At 43.4% G+C, this 17,668-nt stretch overlaps 1 protein-coding gene across 2 annotated transcripts in view; it reads left to right on the top strand.

The window, feature by feature from the left end:
• sdccag8 (SHH signaling and ciliogenesis regulator sdccag8) overlaps window positions 1-17,668 on the top strand; it is a 51,603-nt gene that overhangs the window by 22,139 nt on the left and 11,796 nt on the right. For both annotated transcript variants that reach the window (XM_086259088.1, XM_086259089.1), the window contains exons 14-16: window positions 5,571-5,698; window positions 10,611-10,719; window positions 12,132-12,263. In XM_086259088.1, the coding sequence (XP_086115214.1) occupies window positions 5,571-5,698; window positions 10,611-10,719; window positions 12,132-12,263 (369 nt within the window). The remainder of the gene's footprint in view (window positions 1-5,570; window positions 5,699-10,610; window positions 10,720-12,131; window positions 12,264-17,668) is intronic.

Below are 17,668 nucleotides of genomic sequence, written 5' to 3' on the forward strand. Positions count from 1 at the left end.
GCTACTTTTAACAGTTGCAGCTTTCTGCTTTTCGGGCACGATTTGCTAACCACTGACCTTGGTGTCGGCGGGGGGGCTTTAGTGTTCCTTGAAGAAGAAAAGAGGCTTGGGCCGCCCGCTGTAAACAAAGTTGACTTGCCGACAGATGGATTGAATGACAGAGAGGCTAACTGAGCCAGGAATGGGCCTGGCAGCATCGCACCGAGCGGAGAGAGAGGGAGTGAGGGAGAGAGAAAGAGAAAAAGAGAGAGATAAAGGGGGGGGGAGAGAGGGGAGAAGAGAGAAGAGGTGGCCAACAGGAGAGGAGGTGTGAACAGGTGCAGGGCCGCTGAAGGAAGAACCAGCAGATGGAGAGAGACACAGCCAGTTTAGTTACAGGAAAAAAAGGGTGGGAGGGAAAAGAGGAAGGAGGAGGGAGAGATGGGAACGGGAGAAAAAAAAGGATCGGAGCAGAGATGAGAATGCTCTGGACAGATAGATGGACGGATATCTATATATATGTACGTGTATGTACATGTATGTGTATGTACATGTATGTACATGTATGTGTATGTACATGTATGTGTATGTACGTGTATGTACATGTATGTGTATGTACGTGTATGTGTATGTACATGTATGTGTATGTACATGTATGTACATGTATGTGTATGTATGTGTATGTACATGTATGTGTATGTACGTGTATGTGTATGTACATGTATGTGTATGTACGTGTATGTACATGTATGTGTATGTATGTGTATGTACATGTATGTGTATGTACGTGTATGTGTATGTATGTGTATGTACGTGTATGTGTATGTATGTGTATGTACATGTATGTACATGTATGTGTATATATATATATATAAATAAATAAGGCTGGGTGCAGAGTAAAGAAGCAGTGAGGCTGCATCAGGCCGCCTCTGTGTTGGATGTGCTTGCTTCACGGAGTCGGACAGCAAGATGAAGGGAGGGGTGCCGCAAGGAAAAATGTGGGAGCAGAGTGATTGACTTGCATCACCCAGAGGTTTAATAAAAATGTGCTAAAACACATTGAGGTGCGTGTGACAGGAAATCGTGTGACACTCTGCGTGGTCTGCCACACGGAACAATTCAGATGTTTATTGTGTGCGACATCACCGATACGCAGCGCTGCAAATGTTCAATATGTCACATTATTTTCTCTGTATCGCGCTCATCGATTGTTGGCAGTTACCAGTTAGACGGGCCTACACGAGGCCGCTCGCTCACCGTCTCTCTGTCGCACACATAAACATCGCACTCGCACATAAGCAGAAATCATCTTTGTAGTCTTGCGTATCAAACTGTTGAATATTAATATAGTCTGATTGATGCAGTCTATCATAAATAACCGTGTATCTACTGGAATTCCTCCACCAGAGTGAATCATCACGAGTGTCACCGTTTTGAGCAGTTGGAGAGCAAATAATTAACAGTTGTCATTTTATAGTATACTATGAGTTTATTTCAGTAAAATCTTACTGACTCGATAAATGGGGTGGAAATTAACTGTGGGTTTTTTATAGCTATGTTCATATAAGAGGCAAAATAAAGGGAAAAACCTGACCTAGATCTGGTATGCTGTGTTTTGCTAGGGTGATTTGACTTCATTTGTGGCCTTAAAATGAAAGAAACTATCTCCTAAATGTAACATTTCTATTCTGGTGAGGGAGGTCTCTTCAAAGATGGCAGTGCTCCCTATCCAAGGGTCACTGTACAGGCTGTAAATTAGAAAAAAAGGTGTTAGGACCACCTCAGTTAAGCCTTTTGAGGACCTGTGAGAGATTGCATCATAAAGAGATGATAATTGGAGGGACCCAGAAGAGTTAAAGAGACTCGATGAATCAGTGGCAGGGTGTGCCAACATTTTCCTTTAATTAATGTTATAGGTGCTTAAAAATCCAATTCAGAAATCAGTGTGTTTTATTGTTTATTCTATAATGACATCCTAGTTACATGTGAATTACGTAAATCTGTAATTCTTCAATTAAAATGTTACATTGAACCGCTAATTCCATAATTGATAGCATCTTCTGGTTCTGGGCTCTCGTAGGTATTTTACCTGCGCAGTAGAAATGCTATTATTTGTCTTTGTCTTGATTCTTCAACTCTTTGCAGAGATCATCAGTACCTGCAACATTCAGTCCTTTTTGTTGCAAACAAAGCCTGCGTCTTCACATGTTTTTTGCTATAGGCTCAGTTCGCAGTCTGTTCACCTGTATGTTAATTTCACACCTGTTATTTTGCACCACATAACTATTGCAGAGCATAAATCTGAATATTCATTCATTTGAGGAATTGTTCTTTTTAGCTTATCGCTTGATTTTATGTAGATAATTAATATACGATACACGTCAATATTTTACACTTTCTTTACGTCGCAGTGCGTTGAATAAGTTGCTCCAGTTTTTCCTTCATCAATCTTGTGACTGCTTTTTAAGGATTTGAAATTACAGCAAAATATAAACTAAATGATTGTTTTCCCCATTATCTCCGTGTGTGTGTGTGTTCGTATTTTTATGCTTTAAATATGCATGTATATGTATGTGAGTTATATAGTGGAGAGTTGATTCTGTTTTTACTTTAGTCAGAACAGCGGTCAGTTGTGTCTGGCGTTGGCGAATGTCTCCAATTCCTCCAAGTCCACCGTCTGACTCCAATTTGTGCTCGTTCTGTGATAAACCACGGCATTTGGTGGTTCTGGCGTGGGATGCCGGCTGCACCATGGGGTGCTGCAAACTCCGCGCTTGGTCAGGCCCTGGCACCCCACATCTAATGGGCAACAGCTTGAATAGTGCCCACTTAAGCAGGCAGTGTGGACTGGGCTCCCTCTTCTTCCTCACCACTCCAGCCAGCTAGTCAGCCAGCCACCGCCTCTGCCACCTCCCACTTACCCAGCAGCCACTGTACCTGGACGCAGCCCCAGAGCCATTCCAGCCTACCTTAGGCCCCTGGCCCATGCAGCTCTCGCCATACTTATCAAGCTGTCCTACTGTGCATCAGGCCAGGCATATACAAACAGGCCCAGCTATCTGCTAACTGAACAGTCAGTCTATTGCCTCCTAGGCCCAAACAAGAGTTCCTGCCACAGGCAGCATCCCAGAGCCCATTCACCAATTAACTGGAAGGCAGATTAATGCCCAAGGAGAATTCTACAGCTCCAGCCCCACATATTCAGCCTCTGCTCTACCCGTCACTCCTTATGCTTGCTCCAGGGCTTGGCTTTTCGCTGATACCTCGCCTTCGCTTTCTCTTTTTTATGCTTTAATTTGATAGTGCTCAACAGCAGCCATTTTGTGACAGCATTTTGCAAGTAAACATGTTGCACTGGATTAGAGGTACAAAATGGCGCAGGGGAGAAACAACCGCAAAAGTTTGATCTGGCAGCTCCAGTTTGATCTTTGGTGAGGCATTCAGGCTCTTGTCACAGAGATACAAGTGCTCGCACCCAACTTATCGAACCGAAACCTAAACTCAGCGCACTTCTTTGGGGTTTCTTCACCCAGGAACGAAAGCTTCCAGTCCGTTTGTTCAATTCTCTGTCCTTAACTAGGTCGTACTTCTGAGGTTTGGTTCTGTAAATCAGCACGACCAAGCAGATGCCAAATGTGAAGCTCTCTGTCTTTTGATTTCCTCTCCTCAGTTTTTATCACCCTCCTCTTCCTCACCACCACTCTATTGCTGACTGCTGGAACTTTCTGGCGATCTGTCTGATGCTAATTGGTGGGTAAACAGGTCTGGTGTGAGCCCCCTCCACCACCACCCCCCATCCCAATCGCACACAAACGCACACTCATAGAAATACACAAATACACACGGCCCCCTGGAACCTCTTGCAGGACCAAATGGCTGGCAACGCCTGCCCGCCATCTCCCGCTGAGCCCTGGTGTGCGCTTTGGTGGCTCAGGCTGCTGTTCAAGCCCAGCGGGGGTTCATTCACTCACACACACACACACTCATACGCGTACAGACACACACAGTCTCCTTGTGTCCCCTGCACACCCGCCACCCGCTTTCACACCCCAGACAGCAGGACAGCAGGAGAACACACACACACACGAAGGAACAGACAGACGCGGTCACTTTAGAGATGCAGGCCAAGCGCTGTAGGGGAGAAAAGTTTTCACTTAAACTGGAGAATTCTCTCTTCATTAGCGCCTTTGGACTTCAGGAAGAGTTCTGTTTATTTGTTCGTTTTTTTCCGCTCTTTGTAGTTTTTCTTTTCTTTCCTTCTTTGTCTGTCTCTCTGTTGTTTGGGTACGTTTGGACTTAGTTGAGATAGAAAGTTTGGTTCAGACAGGAACAAAATGTGCCGCTGTTCAAAGCCAGAAGCACCTCAGCTTGAATCGTACCTGTTCTATTCTATTCTGATACTGACACAAATCTGAATGCAGTTTAAAGTTATTTGACTCCTTCACGTACTTACAGAGATGACAGATCAGCTGACTCACTGTTGTGTGTCCTCAGCATTAGTGTAGCATATATCACAGTGATTTACCTTGTATCAAAATGCGCGGGATGGCAGTTTATTCGAGTGTTGTGTGAATGAGACAGCTGCTGTATCACTCAGGGGTCTCTAAGCTGACAGTGGCCTGACACATTTACCCTTCGACCCCCTCCAAGTCTTTTCTGTCATCGTCCTTTCTGCCCTTCCTTTCTTTCTCATGTTGTACAGTATGTGCTCTCCTCCTGCTCCCTCTCTCACCTTGGTTTTAGCAAAAAGCCTGTCTGACATCATTCACACACACACACACAGACGCATAACGTTTTCTTTTTATAGAAACGGCTGCAGATACGACCTGGTGGATTCTTGTCAGGTTGCTGGGATTCACTTGATAAATGACCCCGATTACATCGTAAGCCTTTGTGCATTTGTTACTGGACGCGTGGGAAGTCTGAAACATCAACAGTAATGAAGATGATCTGACATTTAACTTAACGCCTAGTTTCCACGTCTCAGTTTGAGTGCAGTTATTTAACGTACTCCTTCCAGAGCAGATTGCACGCAAGAAATTTGTTTCTCGGTGTGTCAACAAACTAATCTCCTTAGTAACCAGAAGCCACTTAAATGCACTGATTGACATGTCTGTTAATGCACAGACTTGAACTTGATCTAAGTGTACAAATTGTCGTCTGCATTATGTTGCAGGAGTAAAACATTAGACCCATTATTTCTGCAGTTTTTAGCCACAAAACACAAATTCCTACCTAAAAACAAAGATTGTGCTTGAAATGCTTCAGAGTGAAACCTTTTTCATGCACCATCACCCGCAGAGTGTGATGAGTAAGATGCCACAGAATGTCAGCGAGTGGCTGTGGAGACTTTTCACATTATTTTCCTTTTCACATGCGATGCTGTGCATGTGTACACAGCAGCTATGGAGGAATCAGAACACTGTCATCTAGTCTTTAGGGTTCTACCAATGGGCCGCTGTGCGTGTATTTTTTGCAGTGCACTTTTATATGATGTGCCAGAAACTAGAAAGTGTGTAGAAATAGTGAAAACACATTTTCTTTCACTGATTCTTCTTCTTTTTCTTTAACTTCTTGTTTTTTCTCCTCAGACAGGACAGAGAGGGTGCAGATCGGGCTCACGAAGAGGAAATGGCCTCGGTGACTCTTTCAGCTCGGGAAAGGGAGCGAGAGCTAACTGTGATGCTGCAGCAAGCAGAAGCCGAACACCTGCAGAGAGGTCAGTGCTTCAATCCACAGCAGTGACAACGGGTTTGTCTTCGTGCTTTTGACTTGTGGCGTAGGTCACAATGTCCTCTTTTCACCTCTCTGACTTAGTCAGCCATTTTGGCTCACATCAGGACAGGTCAGTTCTTCAAAAGAAAAAGCCCCTCCTTTCTTCCCCATAGGCATTTTAGTCACCACAGAACCTGTCGTTCAGAGTCATGCTGTCGTAATACTTACAGACTGCACCACAGCTCGATGCCGCAGTTTAAATGCTTTCTGGAAAACTTGGACGAGCAAAGCATGATAAAGCTTCTTAAAGCAATTTATATTGTAACGTAAAAACCATTGAACATTATAAAGCTTACAACAAACTGTTTTACAACAGTTTTTTTAATGCAATTTGTATTTATAATTTTTAAAACATTTAAAAAAAATATTAGCAGAAGGAATCTTGTAATGTTTCTTATTCTGTTTTATGCTTCAGAGTAGGGAGACCGAAAAGAAAAGACAGTGTCAGGATCTAATGAATCTTTAAATGTTATATGTACAACATGTGAATAAAGAAATCCGAGTTTGTGGATGCTGATAGAGCAGGTTCATCGTTTAAAAAGTTTTCAGCAAAGGCCTGCACACACTTGTTAAAACTGTACATGGCTACGCAGCCGTCTGTTCTCCGATTTGCGTCGCAGCTAGGTTTACTGCAGTACCCCGCAATACACAGGCACGTCAGTTCTAACACAGAGGAGAGGTCGGTGTACGGTCGAGACAAACAAGACTACAGAACGCAGCAGGACTGAATGGGACAGAGCAATTAGAGTCAAATATCCAGAACAACAAGAGGCAAAACGGCAGAGATGACCAGGGTCAGCTACACATTCACATCCATTGAGCTGGATGATTTTCACTCTCCTCCTCAAGGGCGATTCAGCATGGCGGATCTTTGTTCAAACAAGGTCTTGAACTTACATCATCCAGTTGAAGGGTGTCTTTCTTCTTTCTGTGCCCCCTCGTCCCCGCCATGACGGCACAGAGAGGAGAGCAATTCATCTGAACTGTACAAAACATGGCTGAAGTGACCTCAGAAGTGCAGAAGAGAGCAGAAAGAGCCAAACAGAAGCCTTAAGAGGAGAATAGAGAGAAGAGGGGCAGAGCAGAGGGAAGGTGATGGGAGCAGAGCAGGGAGACCCAGCTCAGAGCTCCCTGTCTGTCTGCACAGCAGAGCTGCTGCTGCTAGCACATCTGTTGCACCATCTGGATATCCCCCCCCCCCCCCCCCCCCCCATAACCCACCACCCGCCCTCAGCCACTCTCCCTCCCCTCCCTCCCTTCCCCTATCTTTTTATTTACCTGTGGTTCCCTTCAACAACCCGGGAGCCTGCTGGTACGCAGAACAAAGATGGAGGGTATAGAGAGAGGGAGGGGTGGTGGCGGTGTAGGTGGGGGGGTAAACAAAGAGTTTTTTTGCTGGCGCGTGTCGACAGCACACATGTTGTCTAAAGAGAGCTGACATCAGAGCACAGCAGGAAACTGTGGATGGGGAGGGGATAGAGGGGTGGACGTCCTTTAGTAGCTCGCATCACTTCCTCTCCCCGTGCAACTCAACAGACGAGCTGGATAATTAGCTTTCTTGCTCTCCAAATCCCGCCTCTCTGTCCATCCGTTTGTCCTTCCATCCATCCGTTCCCCCCCTCTCTCACTTCTTCTCCGCTCCCTCCCACCTTTTTTTCTTTTTTCTGAATTTTTTTTTCATGTTTCTTTTTTGAGTAAATGTGTACAGAGCAGCCTCTAGATGATATCAGATATTTGTTTCTCTCTGTCCCTCCCTCCCTGCCACGCTTCTTCCCTCCATCCCTCCCTCCCTCATTTTTCCTCTGTTTGTTTCCAGTGCCAGTTCTGCTGTGTTTCTGTGTCCCAGGGTTCTTTTTGGCCTACGCATGGCCAGACGCATTCAAAGCCTGTTCAGCTAATTAGCATTCTTCATACAACTTTTCCAGCACTGACCAAACTTTGTAGAGTGTATGTGTGTGTGCACGGCTGTGAGTTTGTGTAGTTTAGTTTAATAGTTTAATGCTCAGTAGCATCCAATTTCTGCTCGACTTACATTGTCTGTGGTAGTGATTTGAAGAAGGCGGCTGTGGACAGTGGAATAAAATAGGTTAGAGGTTCCTTTGGAGTCACGGTCAATGGATGAGGTGCTCATCATCCTAAGCATTACCCTTTAAATTTCTCCCAATCAAGACTTGTATAACTTTCCGTTTTAATAGCTAATCTGTAGCTCGGAGAGAGCGAAGATGTCTAAAGGGGAGAGTCCAGTTTCTGTCTGCAGAGATCTTTATTTTCTCCACAATATTTGCTGTATGAAAAGGAAAAAAGTCTGAGTTACTTTTCAAAGACTGCGAGTCCTTGGTGTTTTTTGGTTTTTGGTCGACTGTAACAGAATGCCGGAGCAGGTGGATCATTCCCTCAATCCAACCGGCAGCCATTGTTATTTTAAAAGAGCAGACATATGCTGGAGAGCTGAACGTGGACCATTTCAAAGGAACGATGAAAGCCCAGTGTTGGATTGTTCAGAAAGAGGCCCCCATGAGCGGATGAGGAGGTGGCAGGAAGGGTGGAAAGGAGAAAGAAAGCGCTTTCAAACAACTATCCGCTCTTTTTCTCCACCTTGTTTTACCCTTCTCACTTTATATTTAAATTCTCTCTTCTGTGCATGGCTGCTTTTTTTTCCTGTACATTTATTTGTGTCGATTGAACAGTTTTTATTTTAATAGGATTGTTGACTAAAGCATTTTTTGCAGATTCAAAGAGACATATGTACCTATATGTGACTTTAGTTTCATTGTTCTGTGCTGTCCATAAGGTAGACGTTATCCTCTGACGTGAGGCCACTTGGGGTTTTTTATGTGCCCACAGAAGTTGGGAAATGTCTTTTAACTAACTTTTCATAACAACATATGTTTCGTTTATTGTATTTTATTTAGTCAGTCGCGGTGTAATTTTTATTCTGCACAGGAACCAAGTAGCACATATAGACACACCATTTAAACATTGATTTTTCTTTCTAAAACATGATGAGATCTCACATGATGACTCCAGTTTACAAGTCACAGTGACCATCCTCTAGTGCAGAGTCCTTTAGTACAGCTCACTTCGAATCTTTTTTTGTTGATATTATTGGCCCTGACTAGGGCTGTGCGATATGAACAAAATCTCATATCCCGATATAAGAATTCTATCGTCCGATAACGATATAAATCACAAAAATGTAACATTAATTCTGTGAATCTCGGGCAGCTCAACTTGCGGGAAGTGTTTCCAGCTGCGCGTCATGTACCTGAAGTCGAGTGTTTTAACCGATGCATGAAACTATACATTTTTAGACATAAGTTGTAAAGGCCGCCGTTTTCTTTGTGAGTATTTATTACGCGGCGTGCTGCGGGGAAAAGCCTGTTCTAACGTTTGAGTCTAAGGGAGTCTAAGGTTTATTTTTTAGCACCTGGCGGCTCTTTTTTAATTCTCATCCGTAAATAATCTGCTCTTTCACGTGATTCAGTTTATTTTGAAAAGTCTCAACAGGATCTTGAGCTTTATTGTGAAAGGTTTACGTGAAACATAAACAAGCGGACACGGGATTGTGTTACCGTCGTTGTTGCTAATGACAACGCATAAAACAGGCGCTTGTCCGTCCGTAGAGAAAGAAGATATAGCCATTAATTAATATAGCCACTACAGTGACCATCAAAAGGATGAAAAAATATTGCTGTAAACAGTTTATTTTGCGACACCACGAAACAAACGATAGCATAAAATGAAACGATAGACGTTTTTATATCGTCATCCGATATATATCGTTATATCGAACAGCCCTGGCCCTGACCCACATTTTTTTTTACTTATTTAATTATAATTTTAATCTTCTTTATGTTTTCCTTTGTACTTTTAATGACATGAGCATGCAAAACTGCTAATTAGAATAAAAGGGGCATCTCAGGGTTTTCCAAAATATGGAGGCCTTTTATAGGGTTCTGTAAATGTCTTTCAATAATTTCTCCAGATTGGGAATCAGATCTCTGTCTGTTAATTATATCAATAATATTGAGGCGGGCATGCAGGTGTACTTGAATTTATTCCACTGAAGGATGGATGCTTTACTCTCCTCATGTTCTCCTCATGCTCAGTTTTATGAGCTGTGGCATTATAGTAAAAACATACTTGGATGATAGCTTAATGATTACGACATTAAGATATCGTCCTCACCTGTGAAAACTAGTCGCCCAAATCTTTTTTTTGACCTTTAGTATTTTATGTTCTCAGAGGTGAAACTGACAGATACAATCTTCAAATTAAGCCCCTCGCTGTTCCTTGTGTTTAAAACCTGCATACGCATAAAACATTTATTATGCTGTCAATTTTTTTGATTTGGCTCCACAGCTTAAAAATGTAACCATCATGTCCTTGTTACTGAGATTGTCCTTTTTACATATAGCAGCAGTTAATTAAAGGGAGTGTAACCGCTGTTAGGTAAACAACAGCTGCTACACTGTCAGAGCAACTTATTCAGTTGTGTTTAAGTATTAGATTGGAAATGGTCTAGTTAGGCTCAGTTTTGTTTTGGTCAGATTGGAGATTTATTTTGAAAGGACCTGAATACACATCTGTATCTCTATAACATATGTGTAATTTATCATTCAGAAAAAGGTGTCTAATTCTTCTCTGTGTTTAGCTGGCACGTGTTGATATCATCATTAAAGCCAGTCAGCTACAGAATCACTGATGGCATTAAACTATGTTTGCATCCAAAATAAATAACATTTAATTTTTCAAGAGAAAGGTAGGTAGGTGAGGACTTTCACCTGTTCTGGAGGAAGGTCACCTGTGGTGGTTAAACCTAAAGTGACTGCCAGCTTTCCCATCATTGATTACAGTTGGAGAGTTGGATGGTCTCCTGAGTTCCCAGAATTCCCTCATTGGGAGGCTGAAGGAGGAGTGCTGCAACCTGGGGACCAAACTGGAAGAGCTGGCTGAAAAAAGCAGGTGAGTGTTTCCTCTGTGTTTGAACATTTATTCGCTCAGTTATGCCTCGATTTTTTTTAAATTTGCCGTTTGCTTCCTAGCTCAGTGGCTTTTTTCTCTCTACATGAAACAGTTGTTTGCTCTGCCACTCTGTTGTTTATTCCCTCTATCTGCTGGACATCCATGTCATCATTTCACAAAGCATCATCTATCCAGGCTGTTTGAACAGAGCACGTCAACATACTACATACTGCTTTCCAGTCTGACCTGTTTTCTTGTTAACCTGATGCTACAGTAGTCACAGCAGGCCTGCCCAGCTCTCCATCTGGGCTGAATGCGTGTGTGTCTGTGTGTGATTGTCTTCTGGGTGTGTGTGTATGACAGTGACCCTGGGCTCAGTGTCCTGTCAGCTGTTGGAGCTGTGCTGCACATTAGTCACATGACAGCCTCCAATCTGGCCCTGCCAGACCGCACTGGCCTCAGCAACCACAGGACACATGCACACAACACACACACCAAAGTACACTGTGTATTTTGTTTGTTTGGAAGGACGTGAGTACCAGGTACACGTATAGAGTTTTTGTAGGTACAGAGTCATGCAGACACACTGGCCTGAAGGCTCATTGTGTACATCTTCTGGATGTGTGCGTTATGTAGTTTAGCAGCAGCGTGGTGGTGTGTTTGGTGCCTCGGGCTGTTTGAGTTCCTGGAGTCTAAGCCCAACGTAGCGGTTAAAGTCCTGCTGGACTGCCTCACTCGGGCGAAGTGAGGTTACAGTGAGACAGTTGCAGGAAGATGGAAAAGAAAAATGATCATCTGTTTTTGGTAGTCCTGCTGACTCTGCACCTTTTATCGAGTGTGCTGCTGCAGATTGGCCAATGTAATGTTGTGAAAGTGACACTCACTACGTCTGGACATGCAGCCCGTTACCTCTATTTTTATCCCTGCATTTCCTGCTGTTACCTCTACTGTTGATGTTAGGTAGGCAGAGTGGAAAATGGTGATCTTAAAACAGGCATGTTTGCCAAATTAGCCGAAGAGTAAATGAAGTCACTATTTATTTGTTGTTTTGCCTTTTGAGACTTCTATTTCCTGGATCAACATAGGCATCATGAACCTAGCCTGTTTTTGGACACCAGAGAAAAGTACTCAGGTGCGTGAGCTCTGTTGTGAGGCAACAATGCTAACCACTGAGCTACCTCGCTGCCATTTATTTGATGACACATACGTTCTCGTAAGATGTGCGCACACACTGACAAAGACTCTGCTGCTATCTCTGCTGTTTCATTCTCTGGGACTACGCAGATATACTTTACTAAAAAGTCATATATTAAAGAAAAAAAAGTGGATGATGAATTCAGTTTGTTGGTTGTATAATGCTTCGTACGTTGGTAGTGTGAATATAGCAGCTGTGTATGTGTGTGTGTATGCAGAAGTGAGCTGGAACAGCTGGCATTGGAGAAACAACACTTGGAGGAAACGGTGAAGAATCTGAGAGCTCGCTGCTCGGATATGGAAGAACAGTGTGTCCAGCACGGTCGCATGCACCAGCGCATGAAGGACAGGTGGGCGCATAACACACATAACTACACAGCTACACATACTGTCCGTGCAGCAGAGGGCAAAACATCTTCTGACATCTTTTTGGGGTTGTTTAATTTGTTCATTGGTCTTGTAAACTCCCCGTCAAGAATTTTATCTGATTGAAAGAGTCCCGTAAACATCAGTGACATTACATAGAAATCACTAGTGTTTAAATCACGAGTGTTTAAATGTTCATTTCTTTACATTTCTGCAGCGATGGAAGCGAGCCTTTTAAAAAAGGAAGCACAGTTTTCTTCACATTCTGTCCCCTCACCAGTGAATCTTCTGCACATCTGATGTTTATTTTTATATAAGAATTGTTTTAATTTTTTGTTGACATAGTGTTTTTTGTGTCAGCGCTTTATTCTCCTGCTGTCTGTACTGAGGCTGCACACACCAAGAGTTTCTGATCAGAAACTTTTCTCTTACATAACAGACAGGAGGAAAGTAAAGTAGTTATAGCGGTATAACTACGTGGTTGCGACTGTTCGCCCCGTTCACACGCAAGTCTCTCACAGCTCAACACAGATAATGGACACATGTTAAAGGGAAAAAAGTCTTAAAACGAGGACGTTAGGTACTCGTTTATCAAATTGCTCGTTTACAGCTGTGCTTCTTCACACCTCTGTGGCTCAGATGAGTTATGAAGTTAACAAGTGGGTAATTCGTGAGAAGTTGTGCGTCTCGGCAGTGACTAAAACCTATAATAAGCAGCGGTAAGTTGATCTCTTGTCAGCGGGAGCTGACACACGATGCTCCCGTGCGCTTGTCACACTCTAATAGACTCTTAATTACACTGCAGTGAACAGTAAAGTGAGATTTGGAGGAATTTAGAAACCATAAATAGTCTTCAAGTCAAAAAAAAACATGGCAGTGTGCATTTTAAGAAAAGAACGAAGCTGATCAGAGTGAGCTGATGAACTGAGGAGTCAGTTAAGAGAAAATAAATCTGATAGTGTAATAGTTGAGTATTTGTATTTGTATGAAGATTTGTTGGGTTTCTTTACTTATGAAAGCTGCAGCTAAAAGTGCCTCCATCTTTGGCTTATGCTACAGTATCTGTACATGTGTATGCATGATGCGGGGGTCTCTTCCTCCTTAAGTGCGGAGCCCAGTTGGCGTGCGTCTCCACGGGGCGCCTGGCATACAGCTTGGCTCTGCCAATGTGGGAGAGGGTGTGTGGGTGTTGTTGCCCCACTCTGCAGGATCTCTACCCCAGTGCCCCCCACTTTTCCTCTTAACACACACACACACTTGCAATCACGCTCACCCTTTTCTCCTGCTCCATCCATGACACTACATATTGTCTACCTCCCACCGGTGTTAACCTGTCGATAGTCACACGCTGCCAAAAAAACAAAGTTTACCAAGTCACAGCTGTCTCCTGGTTCTGTGTGACTCTTTGTGTGGTTTAGAGAAAGAAAAGCTATTTAAGTTGACAAGGAGTGTGAAGTATGAATATTCTGTACGTTTCTGTGCATATGTTGCTGCGGTATTTTGTGTATGTGTGTGTGCGTGTGTGTGTTGGTTGCTATTGCATGTTCTCAGGAGGTTTAGCAGAGCAGGAATGTGGCTGCCAAAAGTGGATTGGCTGGGAAGTTGGCACCTAACTTCTCTCTTCTCCCAACTGAACCACGATAATCACTCTTGGCATTTACTGAGTTTTATTTTCTGCTTTGACACTTAGTTTGTTGATGAATCCTCCTGATATTTAAAAATCTCTCAAGTTCAGTCCTACAAGAGGTCACTTCAGGAGCGACTGTTAAGCCGGCTGACCGCGTTTTTATTTTTCAGCCGGTAGAAGGTGTGTTTGTTTGAGAGTGTGTTTATACTGGTTTGACGAGTAGGTTTGGCATTTAGCTGCCTTTTTTTTTTTTTTTTTTTAAAAAGGTGCAACATAGAGATGAGGTAGAGAGGTGTGATTAACATTTATGATACACAATGCTGATACAACTTGTTTTTTTATCTCTATATGTGCTTCTTTTTGAGGTAAACATTATAGAATGTATATCATAAGAGTATAAGAGAATAATATTTGTTGGAGTTTGGGAAGTTTAGCGACAGGCGCGAACTTTGAGATGTGGCTTCCGAGTGTGTGTGCATGCAGTTTTGTTTGTGCGCGTTTAAGCCAGTACGTCATCAGTTCTTTTCTTGTACTTGTTGTCGTGATCTTCGGTGTGCTTGCACGTCTATATGTCGGGTATATGTTCGCTGGTCCCCACAGGCCCCGAGTGTTCGGTGGGCGCCCCGCCGTGCCGCTCGGGGGTTAAGGTGTACGTGTTAACAAGCTGGTGTAAGTGGGTTCAATATCCAGCGCCCCGCCCCTCCCCACAGCCTCTCCATCGGCCTGCAATCTGTGCTGCGAAGAGCGGCAACAGCGCACCACGCACAAAACATTTGGAAAATCAGCTTGATTTATTTTTACATGGGCAAGCTGATTGCCAAACTACACAGGGGTTTTAGCACACAATGTTTTGCTGCACCATTTAATTATTTATTTTACTATTTCTGTGTTGTTGCTTTTTTTTCTTTCTTCTTTTTCCTTTTTTCTGCTTGGAAATGAAGGAATGGAGCGGAGGGTGGAGAGATGGAGCAGGACAGCAGCGAGTTAGAGAAGATGCATAGATGCAAATGTTGAATTTAAAGCCTCTGCGATTATTAGCATTTTTACCAGCCTTTTTTAAAAACATTTTGATTTAGTTTAGTGTATAATGTAGTTTGGGATTTTAGGTTTAAATAGTTGGGTTTTTTTAGTTTTCAAGAATATTTTATTTAACATTTTTGGTATTTGATCATTTTCAGATGCTTTTGTGTCCGAAAAATACAAACAACAAATCAGCCTTTATTAACTCATGACAGCCGATCATTTGTCAGTGGGCAGGTGATGTTTGTGAGTTTGTATTATGTGAAAACAACTTAATACAAGCATAAACGGAAGAAAAAAGATTTTGCTATAACTGTGACAAAAGTGAACATTTTGCAGTGCAGATGAATTAGTTAATAGAAACATTAAACTCTCAGTGCAAATCATGCATTTCTTAGTTATTCCAAAATATTTAAAATCAATACATAAATAAAAACGAGCATTTCTTTTAAAGCAAAGATATTATTAAAATCTGAAAACGCTGCATGAGTACATGTACAGCTGGCCCTGAAACTTTAATCCACTTTAGTCCATTTTAGTTGGAAATTTCTCTTAATAATGCAGCTTTAACAAGAAAAAGGAAAACATATCTGTCGATCTCTCTATATATGAAATAACCTTTTTCTAACAGAGTAATGTTTTTTGGGAAATGTGACTTTAAACTGTAACTTCTTCAGTTTTCTATTCATATTAATTATTTTTTCAGCTGTGGCTCTTCTGCCCTCCGTCTCCTCTTACCTCCCCCTTCTCTTCTTCTTATCTCTTTTCACTTTACTTTCCTTTCCTGCTCCAACTTTTCTCCTCTCCTCTCTTCTCCTCCTCCCCTCTGCTTTCCGTACTAAACACCACGCAACCTTTTCTCACCCCACAGCTGTTGGCAGGCTGTTTTACCAATTATCACTACGCATGCACACACTTAGGTCACACACATAGACTCTCGCGCACATGTACGACGGACCAGCACAACACCAACGCTTGCTTAACCACGCATCGTGACAGCGGAGTGTGTTTGTCAGGCCTCGGTGCGCGAGTGCTGTAGAGGTGTACGAGCGCAGCTCACTGTGCAGTCCTTTAAGAAGAGTAGCAACATATACGCAGATGTGTCTGTAGATCCACAGGCTTCACTGGGCCATATGGCCTCCACGGAGAAAGATGGTGCTTGCGTCTGGAGGAGAGCAGAAGAGGGAGGGAGGGATGGAGCGGAGGATGGAGGGCCATGTGTGGCATGAGCTGTGCAAGCAGTTGTTGAAGTATGTATGCCTGTGGATGTGTGTGTGAGTGCATGCATGTGTATGAGCGTGTGCGTTTGCACCAGAGGCTCCAGGAGATTGGTTAATGGAACAAATGGTCGCGGCGGGCCAGGGAAGAGGGAACAGGCTTGCTGCTACCGCGGGCGGACAGCGAGCCTCAGGCGAGGGCTGCTTCATCTGGGCTCATGCCACACACATACACACACCCTCTGTCAAACCCTCGTCTCTCCTCATCCCCCCGCTCCCAAACACACAGTGTGCTGCCATGCCGCCCCAGAAGCAAAAGGACGCTCGTCGCAAAACTTTTCATTTGCAAATGAAGTTGGCAGAGGCTGGGCAGAAGAAAACAGGACAGCTTTCATTTGTCTCATCTGTGTCTTCGCGCGTACACACACACACACACACACAGATATTTGTGTGTGCGTGCATCTGTGTGTGATGAGTTGCCACTATGTGTGTGATCTATGAGGTACAGAGAAACAGGGGGACGATAAAAAGAGTGAGATGTGGAGAAAGTGAGGATAAAGACAAAGAAGGCCCAGTGTGAGGTTCAGTGACGTTAACGCCTCGTATTCATCTTCCACAGAGCGCTAATATTAACATCACCTCCTTACATTTCACATGCGTTTCTTTTTTTTCTTTTTTTTTACTGATCACACATAGCTGTTTCTTCACAGATTTTTTTAAAAATGGATTTTTATTTTTCACATAACAGCAGCCCCTTGCCTTTCAGGTTTTTATCATAAAGCACTGATCACAGGTAGGTAGTTGGGTAGTCAGAATGTGGTTTGTTAGCAGCTACTTTCCAAACATTTCAAATATTTAATTAAAATTTTAAATATTTACAAAAGCAAACACGAGGAAGTATTAACCGTTTTAAGACACTACCTCCATTTCGTTCCTCACTCATACTTGCGTTCTTACCTCTGGGTGGCGCTGATCAGTCGTCTCCCTCCTCCTTCATCTTCCTCTTCTTCTTTTCTCATCGTTTCTGTCTCCGCATGGCCCAGCTGGCTCCCGAAGCCGGGAGCGACTGCAGGGCGGCCTGCTGAAAGAGCATTGTCAAACGGTGGCTTTACAGCTCTGTCACACACACACACAGACGCACAGATTTGCAGCTCAGATGTCAGGCTGTAGCCAGAGGCTTGCAAGCTGGAGCGTTAACTGTGCAAAGCGTCACATCTCAAGCCCCAGTCAGTGACTCTAACACTACTTCATAAAACTACAAGTAGAAAACTCGAGCAGAAGCACCTGCCCCTTCTTTAGAAAAAATGTTAAAAGTAACATCAGCAGAAACACTTTAATGCCAGCAAAGCAAAAGCTCAAACACACGGCCTAAAACAGTCAGGAGGCCTCACGGCAGCAAACAACTCTGACGTTAAATAGATGATTTCCCAGCCTGCAGCAGCACCGACACCTCTGTTAATGCAGAAATGAAAGCAGAGACGACTTCTGTGCCCGTTCAGAGCTGTTTACAGCTTCGTCAGATCGT

Source organism: Aulonocara sp. 'chitande type north' Nkhata Bay, linkage group LG13, assembly GCF_057382095.1.
Source record: "Aulonocara sp. 'chitande type north' Nkhata Bay isolate Kocher_YH1m ecotype deep benthic linkage group LG13, A_spYH_male_GT1.1, whole genome shotgun sequence".
Classification (NCBI taxonomy): domain Eukaryota; kingdom Metazoa; phylum Chordata; class Actinopteri; order Cichliformes; family Cichlidae; genus Aulonocara; species Aulonocara sp. 'chitande type north' Nkhata Bay.